The following is a 22,859-nucleotide window of genomic DNA, read 5'->3' as shown; positions in this document are numbered from 1 at the left end:
ACAACTGAGCAACTGAACTGAATTTAAGTTTCCCTCTTTTAAAGGGATTTGATAATAGCCAACTGTGTATCACAAAGTATAAAATAAAATAATTTGAGTTCCTTAAAAGTAATCTTGCAGTTTAAGGTGTTAATCTATGTTGCTTTAAAAAGCCTTACCACCCACAGCAACAATGTTGAGTTAAGAATCTAAGTCAAACATTTAGCCTCCTCTCCCACATGGGTGGGACTCCTCCTTGCACATTATCTCCCGTGTAGTGGAGGGTGGGGTAGGGGCGAGAGAAGGAACAGTGAGACCTGAGTTGGGGACTACAGACAGCCTGAGCAGGAACCTCAGGAAGACACTGAGAGCTGAGTACTTAAGCCTCTCACAGCTTTTGAAATGGGGTCGTACAGAAGATTCCTTTCAGTGTCCAGGTTCTAGGGTTCTTCTGACATTGAAGTTAAAAATTAAAAGGCTGCCTGACCTTGTGCTAACCCTTGAGAAGAAATCAAGCCCCTGGAAACAGCTGTCTGCCTTTGTTCAACTCCCCTGATCTTTAGGGTGATATTTACAAGCCTGTACTGTCTTCCCCAGGACCCCTTGAGGCCTGAAACATGTTTACTAGCCAGATTATTTGGCTCCAGGAAATAAAATACATGTACAAAAATAATCTGGGATGGATTCTTACATTTTTAGCTTTTTGACAACAACACTCTCCATTCCACCTCTCCCTCAAAATAACTTGTGAATATATTGTTCAGATCAGATCAGATCAGATCAGTCGCTCAGTTGTGTCCGACTCTGCGACCCCATGAATCGCAGCACGCCAGGCCTCCCTGTCTATCACCAACTCCCGGAGTTCACTGAGACTCACGTCCATCGAGTCAGTGATGCCATCCAGCCATCTCATCCTCTGTCGTCCCCTTCTCCTCTTGCCCCAAATCCCTCCCAGCATGTTAGACTCTAACAATTTATTGGGAAAATATGTTGGTATGTTCCAGTTGTATTGGAAAGGGTCTACCTGTGTTATTTTATTACCAACATCTTTCACGAGTGTCTGAACTCGTGACTAGAAGAGTTAATTGAGTATTTTATTTTTCCTCTAATTTCTAAAAGAATGCTACGTGACAGTAATTTTGGTTAACATTAGGAAATTAGAAATTACCTAAGTTTTAGAGATATTTTATTATTTTGTTTAGTTTTTTGGCTTTTTTATTTTTATTTTTTTGTAAAGCAGTGGGAGATTACAAAAGAACTGATTAAAAAACTGGAAGCTTTTTAAGACATTTGAAGCTCAAAGAGGAGTATTTTAAGATGTGCCTCAGTTAGAGTCTGACACAACTTAGCAACTAAACAACAACAAATTTACTTGAGAGTCCCTGTAGTCCCCACAGACCTGAGCAGGAAGGGCTTGTCTCCTGTGCAGCATTTGCAGGAACAGGCTATCTGTTAAACCCCAAACTAAGAACCAGTCACCAGTTCTTTTTTGGTGTGGAAGTGGATTCCCTCGCCTGCCTAACTCTCACATTGCCTAATGCCCCAGGCCCAGAGTTGGCATTTTTCAAACTGACCCATGTTTTGTCTGACCACATTGACCCATTATATTTGTTGCCTCACCTACATTCTCTCAGGAAACTTCAGAGTTCCGGCCTTGGGTATTCCTCTTAACTTACAGAAACTGAGCTTTTATAGTATAGACCATGTAAGCCAACTGAGTGATTTCCAAATTCTTCAGCATTGTAATAAACATTTAGATTTTTGTGAAAAGCTCCTCTCTCCTTTCTTCCCTTTCCTCAAAAAAAAGTTTTAATTTTATTTTTAATTCAGCTTTTATTTTGAAGAGCTTGTGAAGGATGTTGCCAGAACTTGTGATTGATTGCCACATCCAAGGGTCATATTAACCTTGCATTGTATTGCATGCATGCTCAGTTGTGTCTGATTCTGCAACCCCATGGACTCTAGCCTGCCAGGCTCTTCCATCCATGGAACTTTCTGGCAAGAATACTGGAGTGGGTTGCCATTTCCTACTCCAGGGGATCCTCCCAACCCATGGATCGAACCCACATCTCTTGCATCTCCTGCATTAGCAGGCAGATTCTTTACCATTTCGTCACCTGGGAAGCCCCATGTTAGCCTGACACTGAAAAACACTAACATAGATCTAATACTTCTCACTGACTTTAATTACTTAAATTTAAAATATACTATTGTTATATATTCTTGCCTGGAGAATCCCATGGACAGAGGAGCCTGGCAGGCTACAGTCCATGGGGTCGCAAGAGTCGGTCACTACTTAGCGACTAAACCACCACCACCACTGATTGGCCCACTTATTTTATTATATGCTTGCTTTCAGGAAATCTTCACCGAACTAGCAGTGTTCCTGAATATGTCTACAATCTACACTTGGTTGAAAATGATTTTGCTGGTGTGCGTTCCCCTGTTACTAAAACCTATGACTTGCTCAAGGTAGGATACCAAAGAATATAACCATAGTTATTAGAATACCAAGTAAACATTTTTAAACTTCTGTGGGTTGTTTTTTAATGTGTACCATTCTCAAGTATTACCATTTCCTAAATGTATTATAAGAAGATTGGTTTTGTGTGGACATCATGGAAAACTGGAAACTTTAAACCGTATCAAATCCTGGTATGGTTTTGATGGATGGATGATTGATTACAAATAACTAGACAACCAAGTCTTGTTAAAAACAGACTTTACCCAGAAAGGAGTCGACTTCTCTGTGTGATTTAGAGAAACCAACATCTTGTGTAATAGTCCTAGGATAATTAATCTTCAACAAAGATGAAAACTGATTCATGCCTCATTTAAATTTTATTTCTCTTTTGTGCAGACAGGCACAGCCCCCACTTATGAAGGTCGCTGGGGAAGAGGAACTTCGCAGTACAGCTCCCAGAAGTCGGTGGAGGAAAGGTTCTTCAGGCAGCCTCTAAGGAGACTTGAGATTTCCCCAGACAGCAGCCCTGAGAGGGCTCAGTACGCACACAGCGAGCACCATTACAGCCAGAGAAGCCAGGCCGGCCACACCTTGCGGCACCAAGAGAGCAGGAGGTCCACGCTTCTCGTGCCACCTCGCTACGCCCGCTCAGAAATTGTAGGTTTCAGCCACTCCGGGGCGGTGGGCAGGCAGCGTCACTACGACACCTACAACAGGCGCTACCAGTACGGGTCTGTGAACGAAGCCGATTTTGACGGCGCCCCTGTCCACCCTGTAGTGCTCACCTATCCCAGGCCTGGGACCAGCCACAGCCTGGGCAACCTCCTAGAGAAGGAGAACTACGTGACTGCGGGACTCGCCGCGGGGCAGGCCAGGCCGGCGCCCATGCCGCCAGGCACGCACGGCCGGGCAGAGCGGTCGTCCTGGCATCAGAGCTCCTTCCACAGCACCCGCACACTGAGGGAAGCCGAGGCGGGCGGGAGGAGGCCGCACATGACCGTGGGCCAGGTGGCGGCAGGAGGAAGTGGGATCATGCTCGCCGCCGAGAGAAGCACTTTCACCGAGGCCCAGTCTGGGTGAGTCCCCTTCTCAATCTGCAGCGCTGTCAGTGCCAGCACATTCTGTTCCCACAGCCCTCAACTGCGTGAGCTGGCGCTTCTGGGGCTGCAGAGAAAGACTTCCAGAGATAAGTGATTAAAATAATGACTTCTCAGGCAGCTGCCTAATTGACAGATTAGCTATTTACCTCAGGGACAGGGGCCAAGCTACCTGCTTGTATGGCAGCTCTGCGGAGAAATGTGGCTTTTAGTCCATCTGTTTCAAATTAGATGATGGCTAAAGGGAGGCCTGACCCCTTGGTTATGTGAAAATCTGCTTTGAATGGAGCTAACTCCAAAGTAGACGAAGAAATGGATAATTACATGCATTTTTCTCAATCATTCCTTGAAATAAAGGAAGGAAAAAGGCAAAAATGTTTATTCTCGGTGTTAAAAGTGAACCACAAATGCTATTTTGATAACACTACCAAAAAAGGAAGAGCTAATCAGAGGCAACTAATTGCTAAATGTCTCTTTTCCTTTGATATACCTGATACTTTTATTCAATATTATTTGACTGTAGTATAAGGGATGTATCAGAGTTTTTGTTTTGTAGTACTGAATAATTAAAATACTTGAAGTTTCAAAGTCATTCCTTTGCCTCTCCTGTTTACGTTATGGCTTGACTAATCTAGTGTTTGGAACTTAACTTTCATCAAGTTTAATGCTGGAGCACAAATTTTGTAAACTGAGGAACTCACTAAGAGAAAAATTGAGAAATGGATGGATGATTGATTACATTAGTAACTACTAAAATAATGATGTATCATTATGGTAAAACATTAAATATTTGATTTTTTTTTTAAACTGTGAAGTTGGTTAATGGAAATTATTACCTTTAATCATCCCTTTAAGTGAAATTGTGCAGTATACTCATTGATTAGGTAGGCACCGGTGAGAAAAGATTTTGGGGCTAATCTAATCTTGAAGCAAGAAATATTTTTTATAAAACAAAATTGAATATGAGACATAACATTTTTTTAGAAAGTAGATCTTTGTCAATATGGACACACTTATAAAAAGAAAAATGCATGAGGTAATTATTTATGGAGGGAAAAGCTGATCAATTCTTTTAAATTGATAATTCAAGATGTATTAAATGCCTACTATATAGTAAGATTTGTGCTTGGTCAGTTTTAATGAAATGATTCTAACAGTAACAGAACTGTTGCTTCACGTTCTCCACAGCTGGCACTCTTCTCTTCTTCCCTCTCTGTCCTCCTGCTTCCACCACCTTGTCACTTCCCAGTCTGTCATCCACTCACTGCAGTATGAATTTAGTCTCCAACATTTCTGAAATAGGCTCCCCACAGATCTACCAAAGACTGCCCTAATGCTACATCTGAAGCAGACACGTAATTAGCACCTATATTAGTCTGTGGGCAGCATTTAATAAATTGAAATTCTCTCTTCCCTGGGTTGTCGGGACACCAGCTTCTCCTGGTTTCTTCTAGCCATGTCTTAGTCTTCCCTGCAAGGACTTTTTTGCATGCCCAAGGAAGTCATCCAGAGAAGGCAACGGCAACCCACTCCAGTACTCTTGCTTGGAAAATCCCATGGACGGAGGAGCCTGGTAGGCTGCAGTCCATGAGGTCGGACATGACTGAGCGACTTCACTTTGACTTTTCACTTTCATGCATTGGAGGAGGAAATGGCAACCCACTCCAGTGGGATTCTCCAATCCCAGGGATGGCGGGGCCTGGTGGGCTGCCGTCTATGGGGTCGTATAGAGTTGGACACGACTGAAGTGACTTAGCAGCAGCAGCAAGGAAGTCATCTTCATCAACCCTTCTGTTTTGGTCTTGGTGCTCTTCTAAAGAAGCCCTGCATATTGCACTTACATCCTGTGATTCCCAGTGTTTCATTTTCATCTCTGTCCTCTATCCTCAACTCTAAATTTGTGTGTATTTCTAAGAACCTCATGGACTCAGTATGTTCAAAATTAAATTTATCAGCTCTTCCCTACCTTCTATTCCTGACCATCTCCTCATACTAAAGTCCTGTCATTTATAAACCTGGGAGTCATTCTTGTCTTTTCCCTTCATAGTCACATATCACCAAGCTATTATTTTTAATTCCTTAATGGGTTGTAAATTTTTACCCTCTTTCTGTCTCTATTGCCATAGGTCTCTCTGCCTCTGGTCTTGCTGTCAATCATTCTCTAAAACTGTTAGAAGGATCTTCCAAACTCTGATGACTCCTCTCCACAACTTATAATCTTCCCATAATTCCACCAAACCTTTGTGCTTTTTAGCATGGCATGCAAAGCCCATGTTTCCACCTCTGCTAACCTGCTAGTTAGACCTCTGCTAGTCTGATCTCTTTCTACTCTTTTTTACCCTTCATCATCATCATCCCCAAAAACACGCCTGAACACTCAAACCACCTTGAACCTCTTGCTTTTCTTGTTGTTGTTCAATTGCTAAGTTGTGTCCGACTATTTGCAACCCCATGGACTACAACATGCCAGGCTTCCCTGCCCTTCACTATCTCCCAGGGATTGCTCTAACTCATGTCCATTGAGTCAGTGATGCCATTCAACCATCTCATCCTCTATTCACCCCCCTTCTCCTCCTGCCATCAATCTTTCCCAGCTTCACGGTCTTTTCCAGTGAGATGGCTCTTTACATCAGGTGGCTGAAGTATTAAAGCTTCAGCTTCAGCATCAGTCCTTCCAGTGAATATTCAGGGTTGATTTCCTTAAGGGTTGACTGGTTTGATCCTCCTTGCTGTCCAGGAGACTCTCAGGAGTCTTTTCCAGCACCACAGTTCAAAAGCATCAATTCTTTGGTGCTCAGTCTTCTTTATGATCCAACTCTCACATCCATACATGACTACTGGAAAACCATAGCTTTGACTATATGGACCTTTGTCAGCAAATGGATGTCCGTGCTTTTTAATACGCTGTCTAGGTTTGTCATAGCTTTTCTTCCAGGGAGGAAGTGTCTTTTAATTTCATGGCTGCAGTCACAGTGATTTTGGAACCAGAAAATGAAATCTGTCTCTGCTTCCATTTTTTTTCCCTTCTATTTGCCATGAAGTGATTGGACCAGATGCCACAATCTTAGTTTTTTGAATGTTGAGTTTTAAGCCAGCTTTTTCACTCTCCTCTTTCATCCTCATCAAGAGTCTCTTTAGTTCCTTTGTGCTTTCTGCCATTAGAATGGTATCATCTGCATTTCTGAGGTTACTGATATTTCTCCCTGCAATCTTGATTCCAGCTTGTGATTCATCCAGCCCAGCATTTCTCATGATGTACCCTGCATATAAGTTAAATATGCAGGGTGACAATATACAACCTTGATGTATATTCCCAATTTTGAACCAGTCCATTGTTCCATGTCCAGTTCTAACTGTTGCTTCTTGACCTGCATACAGGTTTCTCAGGAGGCAGGTAAGGTGGTCTGTTATTCCCATCTCGAAGAATTTTCCACAGTTTGTTGTGATCTACACAAAGGCTTTATCACAGTCAATGAAGTAGAAGTAGATGTTTTTTTGGAACTCTCTTGCTTTTTCTATGATCCAACAGATGTTGGCAATTTGATCTCTGGTTCCTCTGCCTCTTCTAAATCCAGCTTTTATATCTAGAAATACTCGGTTCACGTATAGTTGAAGCCTAACTTGAAGGATGTTGAACATTACCTTGCTAGCATGTGAAATCAGCAGAATTGTATAGTAGTTTGAACATTCTTTGGCATTGCCCTTCTTTGGAATAAGTATTGATTCACTTATTTTATTTCTTTTTATCTTTGTGCCTTCTTTTCTTCTTTCCTTCCTTTCTTTCCCTCTTCCTTCCTTCTTTTCTTATCTACCTATCTAATCTATTTCTTCCCTGTAGCTATTTTTTGGCTGGCTAATCATGGCTGGATGGCATCACCGACTCGATGGACGTGAGTCTGAGTGAACTCTGGGAGTTGGTGATGGACAGGGAGGCCTGGCATGCTGCAATTCATGGGGTCGCAAAGAGTCGGACACGACTGAACGACTGAACTGAACTGAACTGAATCGTGATTCTAGATTTATCTCAGTTACCACCTGACCACTTGCCTCGCCAACTAGGTGCTCCAGATAGTTGCACTGTGTGGGTGTCTGTACTACAGAATAATACATTGTGGTTATTCATTTACCTGTCTGCTCTCCCTCTAATTTTGAGTTATTGTTTTAATAGAGAAAATTTTATTACAATAATTAATCATGTTCCAGGAATAGAATAAATACTTGGGATCAAGAAATTTAAAATAAAGGGCAAGAAGTCTATTCTTAATGATTCCCAAAGTTGCCATCCTAGAGAACAGAAATCATAGAAATAACCACTTCTTAAAAATGCTGCTATGTATGGGAAGGAAATGGGGTCAGGGATATTTCCTATAATGATCAAGGTGGCATCCATATCTGATTCTCTTCCTCCTTTGATGTGTTCCATGGTTCATTTCAGTTCCCCAGGCTGCCCCTGAGAACACATGCTCTGCTCTCCTGTGCCTTGCAGTATCTCACATTTCAAGCTCTATCTAGTGCCTATATTTGGAATTCGATTTTTTCACAAAGTCCCATGTGTGAAGAAGTGTTCTTTCACATTTGTGGAACATTCCTATGGAATAGGAATAAAACTATACTCTCTAAAACTGTAATCCTGCATAATGACAGAAGGTATTAAACAATGGGTCTTTGTTTCTAAAAGAAGAATGGCTGGTCAGTTTCTAATGTAGCTGAAAATCAAAACACTGGAGTAGAAGATAGGTAGTCAACAGCTGCTCTAAATCATAGACTATTGAAAAAGAGTTAAGAAATCACTAAGTAAAACACTGTAATCGGTTTTATGAAAATATGATTTCTGTACATGTAACGGACTGGTGGTTCAGCAAATGAATCTTAGGGTGCTCCGCTGTACCCAGCACTTCAGTAAGCACCATAGAGATAAAAATTTAATGGGATATATGAAGGTCTAGAGAAGGTCTATAAAGAAAAAAATAAGACACATCAAGTACTAGATTGTACTAGTGTCTGTAGGAATTCAGAGAACAAAAGAGTGATGCTTTTGCATTGCTAGAGGGAGACAAAGGTGAGTGACTGTGTCTCTGGTATGATCGCCAGTCAAGTTTGTGATGTAGAGCAGCACAGAACAGAAAAGATGTCACATTAACTTCCCTTCACATCCTCTTAGTTACCTGCTTCTTTAGTTCTTTGATTATTCAGGTCTCTTTCAACTATATCTTTCTTTCCATTTTTAACAGTCCAGTTCACAACTTTATTGCTTCAGCTAAGACTTTTGTAATGCCCTCAAAACTGTCTCTAGAAGCTCATATCCACTCTAAAGTCACCTTTGTAAAGCAGTGCTTTCATCACACCTAAAATCTTTGTGAGGTAGGAGGGTTTGCATTTCCTAAGCATCTGACAACACAGGGGAGCTCTTCATTCATCATCTGGTGTTTGCTTGACCTTCAGAGCTGTTCTGATACCTGTGAACCAGCGTGGGGTAGGGCTGTGTTGTTATTGTCAGGAATGTGGTTGCTGAGGGATTGCATACCAAAAAAAAAAGTACATGTTTTTAATTTTTTCCTATAATTACTCATATTCTGACCAATAATACTTTACATTGCTTCCTGTTTACATTTTATGATGAATGTATTGACATCATATTAACATATTAACTAAAGTGCTTGAAAAGACTCACTATTGGAGAATACATTCAGTTGATAATGGAACCCAGGAACAACTGCTCGTCCTGATCCTTCCCTCCCCAACCCTTTCTTCCAAGCCACATTTCTATAGGCTTCAAGAAATGTTTTGTAAGTGAGCAGAAAGGGAATGAGGAGGGAAGAAAGGGAGGCAGAGAAGAAAGTAGGGAGGAAGAGAGAGAGATTGAAGGAGACCAAAAAGGAGCCTACAGGGCCTTGCCTGGGTACAAAATTCCCTCCATGTCCCCCGTTTCTTGTTTGAAGAAAGGCTTTAGTCTCCTAGGCTTTCTCTAAGACCCAAAGAGCAAGAGCTTAAGCAGTTAATGATTAGAACACGAGTCACAGGACTCCTGGTTCACCCTGAGGATATAACAATCTGACATGTATCTTAGAGTTGTTTTGCAGAAATTAGGACCCCTAATCATGGTGGATGGTGACTACATGCTCACCACCAGCACCTTGACCCCATACTGGTTGGAACTGGAAGGCTGAGTGTTGATTCCTGGAACATCATTCTGTTACCCCACTAGGAATCAATGAGAAGAATATCCACAAGCTGATTAGGCACCCTGCAACCCTCACCCCTAGTTTTCCTTTTAAATATCCTGTCCTGACAGCCATCCTGTTTTTTGAGCATGAGCTGCCCTTTCTCCTTGCTTGGTGTCCTATAACAAACACTGTAGTTTCCTTCAGCACAACCCAGTGTCATTAGATAGGCTTCACTGTGTATTGGGTGGGCAGACTCCAATTCCATTGGGTAAAGAGAGAATAGAGGAGGAAAGGAATAGCTTTAGCTGGGGATAAGAATACAGAAGGGATGATATTTGAATTGAGTCTTGAAGAATGAAAAGAAATAGGTAGAAGGGTGGGTTTCCTAGAAACATCAGAGAGAGTGGCTTGTGAAGGGCATGCAGCAATTAGAGAAGGGTTAAAAGTCGAGTGTGATTGGAGGAAGAGTTAGTCCATTAGGGGAGGGAGAGGAGATGGGGTGGAGGATGGCAAGAGACGGAGCCAGACTGAGGTCAGAACATATGCTGTGCTATACGGTTAGACTTTACAGACAGTAACAAAAGAGAAAATTGATGCCCTGACAGCTGTGGCAGACGTTCTTGTTGAGGAAGTCTTTGTTCTGTTTGGGAATTGTTTTTAGTGATAAACTGAAGTAGCATTAGGTTGGCTGGCAGTGAATGAAGAACTTCTTTGTGAATCATGTTCAGGAAAATAAAGGATTAGAGTAATGGAATTATTTGTTGGTTGGGAAATTTTGGTTTGGATGGGAAATTTTGTTGGGAAATTCAAACTTTCCTGAGTCATTTATGACTTATGAAATGGATTAATGGCTAAATCTTAAAAAAAGAAGTATTAAACAGAAGGTTATTCTTAGCTTATGAATGCTGTCTCATCAGTTTAAACACCTATAGTGGTAGATGGTGAAAGACTTACAATTTTTTTGACTTTTGATTTCCCTGTAAAGTAATTGGAGTCCATGCCTGTGAAATATTTCCATCTCTTTTTAAAAGGGAGTTTATGTTAAATAAAAGTGATTCAGATTCTAGTTTTAATGGTAATAGCCTACATTTTTACCAATTAAATTGACTCCTGAGGCATAAAAGTTTAAAATATGAGATCATTATATAATTCTCAGTATAGATGCCAGGACTGCTTCATTTTTAATACCCTTATACTCATGACGTAACACTTCTGTGTTTGAACATGTGTTTTAGAAGCAGTGGGAATTAGTTTTTAGTCATGAGGCCCGTTACTCTTATCCTCTCACCTGTGCCACGCCCATTCACACACAGACATGCCCCTCACAACATAAAAATGCTCCGTTGGTACATAGGTGCATGTATTGGTGGGTTAGCCTGATATAAGAGAGAATTTCTTCACCATGCTTGCTAGCAGATGCTGGAAAATACCCTCCCATAATGTCTTAGAAGTCTCTGTTAATGAATCAGGTGTGATCCTCGTTGACACCCAAGAGAATCCTAGGTTACTTTTAAGGCATGTCTTTAGCCGCAGTCCTGAGGTGTTGCCATGCTCAGTGTGGTTTCTCTGAGGGGATTCTTTGTTGTTGTTGTTGTTCAGTCGCTAAGTCATGTCAGACTCTTTGTGGCCCCATGGACTGCAGTATGCCAGGCTTCCTGGTTCTTCAGTATCTCCGGGAGTTTGCTCAAATTCATGTCCATTGAATCAGTGATGCTGTCCTAACCATCTCATTCTCTGCCCCCCTCTTCTCCTTTTGCCTTCAATCTTTCCCAGCATCAGGGTCTTTTCTATGAGTGGGCTTTTCCAATCAGGTGGTCACAGTATTAGAGCTTCACCTTTAGCGTCAGTCCTTCCAATGAATATTCAAGTTTGATTTTCTTTGGAATTGACTCATTTGATCTCCTTGCAGTTCAAGGGACTCTCAAGAGTCTTATTCAGCACCACAGTTCAAAAGCATCAATTCTTTGGCACTCAGACTTCTTTATGGTCCAACTCTCACATCATACATGACTGCTGGAAAAACCATAGCTTTGACTGTACAGACCTTTGTAGGCAAAGTAATGCCTCTGCTTTTTAATATGCTGTCTAAGTTTGTCATAGCTTTCCTTCCAAGGAGCAAGCGTCTTTAAAATAAATAAAATTTAAAAAATAAAAAAGGAAGTACAAATACACCTTGGTAATAGGCTGCCTAAACTTAGTCACCCTCCAGGCGGAAATAAAAGGGGAAGGAGAATTAATGCCACTTTTGTGAGGCATTTGGGAGTTATTGTTTTATTCATAGCAATTTTATTTATTCTCTATAAATTATCTTCTCAGTATCAGACTATATCCGATTTCATCAATACATGCATTTGCAATTAGTAGAGGACAAAGTATGTTACTTAGACTGTAGCTGAATGTCTTTACAATGGTAACAGAATGTTTATTAAATTGTATTTAAAAGGGGCTTTTTATTAATATTATTGCATTTAATCATTATCTTTCCTATTGGATTCTGTCATAACCTATTTTAACCAAACTCAGTTTTCCTGTCTTATACCGTTTATATACTATATATTCATTAAATAGTAGCACTTTTAGAATGCTTCTTTTAAAACTTATTCTCAGGTATAATAACAGATTTTGAGCAGCTGTGAGAAAAATCTAATAATTTTTGAGGGAAGGTATTTAACTTTCAGGTATGAGATTACCAAGGTATGGATAATTGTTAATTTCTGTGACCAAATTTCTTTTCAATTTCATGTCAGATACATTTATATTTCATGTGAGACATATATGTATCTTAAATAGAGGGAAGTTTCTTCTCAATTCAGTAGTGTCCTCAGAAGCTAGTCTTACCAGAAGTAGAGTGTTTCTGCTGCTGGATTCCTGTACCTTCTGACCTCAGAAGCTAATTTTTCCTTTGCCTAAACAGGATCCAAGGCTCAGATGTTCTAGGTGCTTCCTGATATTAGGCAGGTTATCCCCTGGAGGATCAAGTTGACAGGCAGGAGGGAGCAGGTTTGGAATCTTGCTGAATCTGTGATTGTTTGTCTAGGAATGTAGACACGGAGATGACTCTGGAGCGAGCAGTGAGTATGCTTGAGGCAGACCGCACGCCACCGTCCAAGATTCCTATTGCAGCTACTTTCATACAGCATGAGTGCTTCCAGAAATCTGAAGCACGGAAAAGGGTGAGTATATCATCTCAAGTCTAGTGCAAAACAAGCATACTTTCACATCTATGATGGTGACCCTGCAAACTGAAACCAAATTTAATTTAATATTTGAAATTATTGAATTATTTGTGGGCTTCCCGGGTGAATCAGCTGGTAAAGAATCCGCCTGCAATGTGGGAAACCTGGGTTTGAACCCTGGGTTGGGAAGAGCCCCTGGAGAAGGGAACGGCTACCCGCTCCAGTATTCTGGTCTGGAAAATTCCATGGACTGTATAGTCCATGGGGTCCCAAAGAGTCGGACATGACTGAGTGACTTTAACTTTCATTTTTTTCATGTCAATCATAGCTTATTTTTTAAAGTAATTAAATAATTAAAAATAATCTTTTATTGAGACCTTTTAATCTAAAAGGAAATATACACTGATTACCAAAAAAATTTTCTGCAATCCAGAAAATTAGAACAAAAATGACTACATGTACCTCTCCTTTCTTTGTCTGACCTCTCCTTTTAGAACCATCTCCAGAGATAATTGTTTATAGCAGTCTGTGTACTTTCAGATTTTTTTGAGAGAAGAGGGGAGAGAGAGAAAATGAGTGTACATTTTAGGCTATTGTTTTCTATATTTAAAAAATATATTAAATGTGAGCAATGTGTTCTAAGTTTTTATTTTCCTTAAACAGTTTCTTTAACATTACAACAGTGACTCAATGAATAGCTTTATACATATATCTTTTGGCATTTCCACCAGTGTTGGTATAGGACAGATACTCCAAGATAGAATCAATAGGTCACTTTGTTTTAAATGGTACATTTGTAGGGGGGGAAAAATCATAGTTTAAAAAGGTACATAGTGAAAAGAAGTTTTTCTCCTACTCCAAACCCCAGTCTAGGCCTCCATCTCCCTCTTTTTCTCTCAACCTCCCATTCTCTATCCTCCTCCTCCCCACCTCTCTCTCTGTCTCTCACATCAATTTTAAGGTATCAGAGATAGTTTATGCATGTAGAAGCAGTTATTGGATGGGTGGATTAAATATCCTTTTTGTTTTAAAATAAAATCACAAATAACAGGTTACTTACAATACTCAGTACTTTGTTTTAATTTAACACTATATCTTGAAAATCTTCAGCATGTATTAGCCCTACCTTCATTCTTTAAAACTGCTACCTACATAGATTTTTTTTTTAATTTATTTCTTTTTAATTGGAGGATAATCACTTTACAATATTGTGTTGGTTTCTGCTATACATCAACGTGAATCAGCCGTAAGTATACACATGTCCTCTCCCTGTTAAACATGCTTCCCACCCCATCCCACCCCTCTAGGTTGTCACAGAGCACTGGATTTGAGCTCCTTGTGTATTTTCCATATGGTAGTGTATATGTTTCAGTGTTAACTCTCAATTCATCCCACCCTCACCCTCCTCTACTGTGTCCTCAAGTGTGTTTTTTATGTCTGTGTCTCCTTTGCTGCCCTGCAAATAGGTTCATCAGTCCCATCTTTCTAGATTCCATATATATGTTTGTGTGTGTGTTAATTAAAACTGCTACATAGATTTCTCTTGTATGAATGCACTAATTTTGTTTGTTCAGTTTTTTAACAGTTTTATTAAGGTTAAAAATGACAAAATTTTTGATACATGTTTTGATACAGTGAAACCATCATCACAATCAATACAGTGAGCAAATTCATTACCTCCAAAGTTTGCTTGTGCCCCTTGGTAATCAGTACATCCCACCCCTCCACAACCCACAGTTAATGATCTGCTTTCTGTTACTATAGATTAGTTGAATTTTCTAGAATTGTATATAAATGGTATCATAGAGTAAATATGCATTTTTTTGGTCTGAATTCTTTTATTCAGCTTAAATCTTTTAAGGTTGTATGTATCAAAAGGTATGGGTGTGGGTGTGGGTGTGTGTGGCTGAGTAGTATTTTGTTTTGTGGTTACCATAATGTGTTTATCCACTTACCTGTCAATGGGCATTTGAGTTTTGGCTATTACAAATAAAGCTGCTATGAACATATGTTTACAAACAGATGTTTTAATTTCTCTGAGGTAAATACCTTGGAGTAGAATACCTGGATGATATTGTAGTTGTTCGACTTTTAAGGATTTGCCAAACTGTTTTACAAAGTAACTATACCATTTTACATTCCCATTAGCAATGTATGAGAGTTCTGGTTCCCCTGTGTCCTAACACTGGATATGGTCAGTCTTAATTAGAGGCAATAGGTTTGTAGTAGTTTTTCACTGTGGTTTTAATTTGCATTTTCCTAATGACTGATGTTGAGCATCTTTTCATTTGCTTGTTATCTATATATTGATACCATCTTTGGTGAAATGTTTTCAGATCTTTTGCCTGTTTTTTTATTTGGGTCTTCTGTTTTCTTATTATTGAATTTTGATATTTCTTTATAGATTCTGGATATAAGTCTTTTTTCATATGTATGATTTGGAAATATTTTCACTCAGTTGTGTTTTGTTTTTTCATTCTTTCAACAGTTTTAAATTTTGATGGAGTATAATTTATCAGTTTTTTCCTCGTGGATCACACTTCTCATGGTGTATCCAAGAAATCTTTCTGTTCTCAAAGGTCACAAAAATAATCTCCTATTTCTTCCAGAAGTTTTTATAAGTATAAGACTTTATAGTTGAATAGTCTGTTTGTGGTTAATCTTTGTATATATTGCAAGATGTTTACCAAAGTTCCTTTCGTTAAAACATATATATCAATATATGCAGTTGTTTAGGCAGGATTTGTCAAAAAGATTATCCTTTTGATACAGAGTTATTTTTGCACTTCTGTTGAAAAGGAATTAATCATATACATGAGTTTAATTCTGGACTATGCATTCTATCCCATTGACCCCTGTCTTTATACAAATACCATACTGTCTCAATTACTATAGTTTTATATTAAGTCTTGAAATTAGGTACTGCTAGTCCTCTGACTTTGTTCTTTTTCAAATTATTTTGGCTGTTATAGGTTTTTTTGCAGTTGCATTTGAATTTTAGAAATAAACTTGTCAATTTCCATATTTTAAAACCAACTGTTGGGATTTTGTTTTGAGGTTGCATTGAATCTATAGATCAATCTGTGGAGAACTGACATCTAAGCAAGTCTTCTGACCTCTGCACATGGTATATTTTACCACTTATGTTGGTCTTTAGTTTCTCTCAGCAGTGTTTTTTACTTTTTACTCTAGAGATCTTTCATGTCTTTTGTCAGATCTGTCCTTAAAGTCCATATTTCTAGATGCTTTTATAAATGGTCATGGTTTTTTAATTTTTGATAGTTTCATGATAGTAGATAGAAATTCAGTTCATTTTTATCTGTTGATTTTGTATGTGTGTTATTACTAAATTTACTTATTAGCTCTTGTAACATATTTGTAGATTCATCATATTCCTACATAGAAGATCATACCATCTACAAATAAAGACAGGTTTTTTTTTTTCCTTTCCAATCTTTTATTTTGTGCTGGCTAGAACCTCCAGTACAGTGTTAAAAAGAAGAGTGGATATGTTGTCCTGTTCCTGATCATAAGGGAAAGCATTCAGTTGTGCTTTCATTCTTAAGTATGATTTTTACCTATAAGGTTTTTTAGTTGTTTTTTTTTTTTTTTTGAGGAATTTAATTTGGGGGATTTTTGTTGTTTTTCTTTTCTTTTTTTGGAAGAAAGGGAAAGGCTTATACTTTAATATTCTTAATAACAGTTTTTCCTGCTTTTTGTTTTGTCTTTTGTGTTTTTTTTTAATTGAAATATAATTGGCATATAACATATTAGTTTTAGACATATAATATAATGATACAATATATGAATGTATTGTACAGTGACCACCACAATAAATCTGGTTACCATTCATCACCACACATAGTTATGAGATTTTTTTTTGTCATGAGAAGTTTTAAAATCTACTGTCTAGCAACTTTCAAATACGCAGTACCATATTATTAACTATAGTCATCAGGCTGTATATAACATCCCTGGAACTATTGATTTTACAGCTGTAAATTTGTACCTTTGACCCCCTTCACCCAGTGTACCCCACCTCAAACCCCCTCCCCAACCTCTGGCAACTGCCAACCTGTTCTCTGTATAGACCTATGATTTTCTTTTTGTTTTGTTTGTTTCTTAGATTCCAGATGTGAGTGAGATCATAGGGTGTTTGTCTGTCCTGACTTATTTCACTTCACATACTGCCTTTAAGGTCCATCCATGTTGTTGCCGTGACCACAATTGCTTCCTTTTTATAGCTGAATAATATTCTGTGTATATATGGACTATATACATGTATACACACATAACACCACAACTCCTGTATCTACTCATTCATCAGTGGATACTTAGGTTGTTTCCATGTCTCTATTATAAACAATGTTGTAGTGAACATGGGGATTCATATATCTTTTTGAGTTAGTGTTTTTGTTTCCTTAGGATAAATACATAGAATTGCTGCATCATATGGTAGTTCTCAGTTCACTTCAATTCAGTCACTCAGTCGTGTCCAACTCTTTGAGAGCCCATGAATTGCAGCACACCAGGCCTCCCTATCCATCACCAACTCCTGGAGTTCACTCAAACTCACGTCCATCGAGTCAGTGATGCCTGCACTGATCACTGGGGAAGGCTTTCTTATATCTCCTTGCTATTCTTTGGAACTCTGCATTCAAATGGGTATATCTTTCCTTCTGTCCTTTGCTTTTTGCTTGTCTTCTTTTCACACCTTTTTGTAAGCCATTTCGCTTTTTTGCATTTCTTTTTCTTGGTGATGGTCTTGTTCCCTGTCTCCTGTACAATATCACAAACCTCAATGAAACTAACCATACTGTGTGGGGCCACCAAGACGGACTGGTCATGATGGAGAGGTCTGGCAGAATGTGGTCCACTGGAGAAGGGAATGGCAAACCACTTCAGTATTCTTGCCTTGAGAACCCCATGAACAGTATGAAAAGGCAAAAAGATAGGACACTGAAAGATGAACTCCCCAGGTCAGGAGGTACCCAATATGCTACTGGAGATCAGTGGAGAAATAACTCCAGAAAGAATGAAGGGATGGAGCCAAAGCAAAAACAACACCCAGTTGTGGATGTGACTGGTGATAGAAGCAAGGTCCGATGCTGGAAAGAGGAGTATTGCATAGGAACCTGGAATATTAGGTCTATGAATCAAAGCCAATTGGAAGTGGTCAAACAGGAGATGGCAAGGATGAACGTTGATAATCTAGGAATCAGCAAACTAAGATGGACCGGAATGGGTGAATTTAACTTAGATGAGCATTATTATCTACTACTGTGGGCAGGAATCCCTTAGAAGAAATGGAGTAGCCATCATGGTCAACAAAAGAGTCTGAAATGCAGTACTTGGATGCAATCTCAAAAATGACAGAATGATCTTTGTTCGTTTTCAAGGCAAACCATTCAATATCACAGTAATCCAAGTCTATGCCCCTACCAGTAATACTGAAGAAGCTGAAATTCAACGGTTCTATGAAGACCTACAATACCTTTTAGAACTAACACCCAAAATAGATATCCTTTTCATTATAGCAGAGAAGGCAATGGCACCCCACTCCAGTACTCTTGCCTGGAAAATCCCATGGATGGAGGAGCCTGGAAGGCTGCAGTCCATGGGATTGCTGAGGGTCGGACATGACTGAGCAACTTCACTTTCATTATAGGGGACTGGAATGCAAAAGTAGGAAGTCAAGAAATACCTGGAGTAACAGGCAAATTTGGCCTTGGAGTACAATGAAGCAGGGCAAAGGCTAATAGAGTTTTGCCAAGAGAACGCACTGGTCATAGCAAATACCCTCTTCCAAGAACACAAGAGAAGACTCCACATATGGACATCACCAGATGGTCTGCACCAAAATCACAATGACTATATTCTTTGCAGCCAAAGAAGGAGAAGCTCTATACAGTCAGCAAAAACAAGACCGGGAGCTGACTATGGCTCAGATCATGAACTCTTTATTGCCAAGTTCAGACTTAATTTGAATAAAGTAGGGAAAACCACTAGACCATTCTTGTGGTTTGGAGTTCATTAAACTTCTCAAAATTGTGGATTTCTACTTTTCATCAAATTTTGAAATTTTATTTAGGAAATCTTCTGTCCTGCCTTTGAGAACTGCCATTACATATATTACATATATATTAGGCTGCTTGAAGTTGTACCACAGTTCATGTGTACTCTGTTTTTCTTTTTTAGTTGTTTTTCCTGTATGTTTCTTTTTGGGTAAATTCAGTTTCTATGCTTTAAGTTTACTGACCTTTTCTTCTGCATTGTTGAATATGCCATTATTTCATTCAGGGTACTTTTTATTTTGTAAATTATAGTTTTCATATCTAGAAGTCCAATTTTAGTCTTTTTTTATATCTTCTGTGTCTATACTTAACATGTTTCTCAACATATGCAAGACAGTTAAAATAGCTCTTTGACTAACCTTGTCTATCTGGCTGGCTGGTGAGAATAGGCACCGTTCACAGGCCTTTATGAGCCTGAGAAGCAGTAACTTTATTTAGGCAGTTACTTGCCTGGCCTCAGGCAGTTTCCTCACAAAGATAAAACCGGTAAATACTCTGCTGAATACTAAATGGGGACCCTCTGCAGATCTCAGGAGTTCTCCTTTGCGCAATCCTTTTCTTACTAGTACTCATCCTTCCTTTTCTTCTTGTACTCGTCACTCTCCTTCTCAGCTCTGCTTGCTGAATTCCACCTAAGACTTCCCTTACAACGCCACAGCCTGGGGTCTCTCAAGACTGTGGTCTGAGGCAGCACTAGCGCTCTCCTTCCTTGTTCGCCGTCTCCTAGGGATCACTGTCCATCCCTGCCTCATGTCCAGCTATTGAAACAATTATATATTTTGTCTGGTTTTTAAAACCATTTAAGTGCTAGGTAAATCCAGTCCTCATTACTGGTGAATCATTTTTAATTTTGACAAATAACTTGCTATAAATCTTCCCCTAAATTATACAAATGTACCCTCCCACCAACATGGTGTCAAAGTGCCTATTTACATGCACCATTATCACAAGATATGATCCTTCTTCGTTCATTTTTGCTAATCTGATAAGCAGAAAGAAAGGTATTTCTTTATATTATAAATTTTCCTCTTTTTGAAATCAAGACAATCACTGATCAGGTTATCAGAATTACAGAGAAAATCCTTTAAAAAAATTATAAACACACAGAGTTTGTCGTTGTTTTTCATATATAAACTATGCCCATTATGTTTCATTTGCCATTTTTAGATTTTTTGGAGTAAAATGAGAACCTAATGGCCCTAATTCATTGGAGTTCATATCCTTCTAGATTCTTATATTTTTACCTAGCCTTTTAGGTTAATTTCTTCCAGTTACAACCAATTACAGATCTTTTCAAAGCTCTTCACCTTTATCTAGTCTTTCTAAAGCATTCAAATTAGCTTTCAGAGAGACAGAGCTTTTTCAGAATAGGTAAATAAATTACATAGAATAGGTAAATAAATTACATAATTACAGTAACAAGTACAGTTGGCATAAATGCATTGGGTAACATACCTAATTTGCTCTTGGTAAACAGAATAAATAAGAGTCCAAAGGCCAACATATACTAACCTGCCAGTTTGACAGTACTCAAAATCTGGATTTCACAGAGGAGAAAGAGCATGTGATTAATCCTACAGATTGAGTAGTAAGTCAGAGCTTCCACTGTTTTTTTTTCTCCACTTGCATGTCATTAATTATTCATGAAGATGAGCACCTTTTATATTTTTTGACTTCATATTTATTCAGTCGATTGTCATTGTTTAACTTACGTTATTTTTCTAAGACATTTGCCTGTTTCTTAATGAGTTGTAAGAGTTCTTTATTATGCACATTAGCCCATTGCTACCTATGTGACAGTGTTGTTTCCTGACTTTTCTTATGATATCTTTCATTATGCATGATTTTAAATTCTTATGAAGTAAATTTGCCAGTCTTTTTCTTCATGATATCTATTATGTATTGTTTCAAAAGATCTATTCCATATATTTTTACTTTTAAAAGTTATATAAGTCTTGGGTATTTCTCACTGACCCTTTGTCTATGTTTATTCCATGGAAAAAAATAAGGATTGTTTTTAAAAAATAGTATATTTAGTAATAAACCCTCTTTATACACAAATCTTTTTTTATTCCCAATTTTTAAAACTGAGCAATTTTATACATGCTTTCATTTTATAATGTGGGATTACATGAAATATTCTCTTGTTACCCAAGTTGGGCTAGATTTCCACTCTCTTAAACTACTAACTTGACTATAAATATCATTCTGCTTACATGTAAGATTAAACCTGTGCTTTCCTTCTTAGCTCTTATTCAGTGCGATAAAGCTAAAACAAAGACAGGTTTTGAGAATAATGAAACATGAAAACTATATGAAACCTAAACACATACATGCTTGATAGGAAATCTAACAATTGTGACAATATAACCCAAGGGCATTCACAAAACCCCATTAATATTAAGAATGATAATATAGTTTTTTTAATGTATTTACTAAAAACAACAACAATTTGGATATAAAGGTCAATATTTTAAATTAAAAACTTTTAAGACCACTGACAACTTTTCAGTTATTATTTTATATAAGTTTCAGCATTTAACACCATCAATTCCTCATTCCTTTTTGAAACTTTCTTCTTTTGGCCCAGAGTCTCCTGGCTCTTTTTCCATCTCTCTGGCTCCTTCAGGTTTCCTCTATTTAAAAAAAAAAAAAAATTATCCTCAACCTGTACCTTAAATGTTTATGTTTATTAGATGCTTTCCTGGGGCTTTTCTTATTTGACACCATCTCCTGACCGACCTCATCCACTCCTCTGACTTCCACTAATGTGATCTTAGTGCTAACGACTCACAGCATCTCCAGTCTTTCCCCAGGTTCCAAACCACATGTCTATTTCCTAGGCATCCTGCTGTACTCAATACCAGCTCATCTAAAAAAGAACACATCGTCTTTGCTGCATTTTCTCAACTTCCCAGTCCTCCTTCTAAACTTGTTCTTTCTGCTGAGTTGAGATGTTCAAGCATTGACTCTCAAGAGTAGCTAGGGGCTGAGTCTGAATCCCAGTACCCTAATTACCTATACTTTACCAGTCTCAACCTCAGCTTTCCTACCTTTAAACTGAAAATAATAGCCCTACTACTGAGTTGTTGTGAGAATGCAGTTAGATAATCATATAACACTTGCCCTGAAATAATAGCTCTCTCCTCTCTGAGTGGTAATTCACTCAGGTAGTTTGATACCAAAATATGGACAGACTTTGAACCTTCTTTTTTCCTTACCTCTCATACTCATGCAGTCTTTAGGTCCTGTTAATGCTGCTTACACATGTCTGGAATCTACCTACACTTTCTCTCCCTATTCAGTGCCACCATGCTGATCCCTGTCACCATCATCTTTGTTAATACAGCTGACTCCTAATTAGCCTCTCTGCCTCCATTCTTATCCACACCTAAGCCCAGTCTCTTCATAGCATCCAGGAGACCTTTCCAATATCTGTCCTGCTTGCCTATACTATAAAGAACAAATCCCATAATTTATTCTGTAAGACCCTTCTTAGGCTGGTTTTATTTCCATGGCTACTTCAAATCTCATCACTGAAGCAGTGACTGCCATAACTCTTTTGCAAAATCTTTTTATAAGTTTATTATAAGAAATTTGAGAAATTAAAAAAGAAAAAATGTTTTAGAAGGAAATTAAGAAAGAAAAAAACCCACAGTCCATCTATTGTTATTATTTTGGTTTTACTCTCATTTTTTAATGCATGCATATACATAGCTGTCATCAAATTGAATATGTAGCTTTTTTATGAGAATTTTTTGTTTTGTTTTTTAAAAGCATGCATAAATACATGCTTGCTATTCAAAAAAAATACAAAGTAGAAATCCCCATTCATACATTATAATCCCACCATTTCTCCCAAACTCCCTAGTCACATTCCCTTCCTTGTATCTGTGAGCAGAAAT

At 38.5% G+C, this 22,859-nt stretch overlaps 1 protein-coding gene across 1 annotated transcript in view; it reads left to right on the top strand.

The window, feature by feature from the left end:
- Positions 1 to 22,859, top strand: part of PKP2 (plakophilin 2) — an 83,302-nt gene that overhangs the window by 13,007 nt on the left and 47,436 nt on the right. Inside the window, exons 2-4 of the mRNA XM_027541701.1 lie at positions 2,339 to 2,451; positions 2,840 to 3,519; positions 12,742 to 12,877. Of these exons, the coding sequence (XP_027397502.1) occupies positions 2,339 to 2,451; positions 2,840 to 3,519; positions 12,742 to 12,877 (929 nt within the window). The remainder of the gene's footprint in view (positions 1 to 2,338; positions 2,452 to 2,839; positions 3,520 to 12,741; positions 12,878 to 22,859) is intronic.

Source organism: Bos indicus x Bos taurus, chromosome 5, assembly GCF_003369695.1.
Source record: "Bos indicus x Bos taurus breed Angus x Brahman F1 hybrid chromosome 5, Bos_hybrid_MaternalHap_v2.0, whole genome shotgun sequence".
Classification (NCBI taxonomy): Eukaryota; Metazoa; Chordata; class Mammalia; order Artiodactyla; family Bovidae; genus Bos; species Bos indicus x Bos taurus.
Note: the sequence above shows the minus strand (reverse complement) of the source record. Positions and strands in the feature narration are given on the sequence as shown.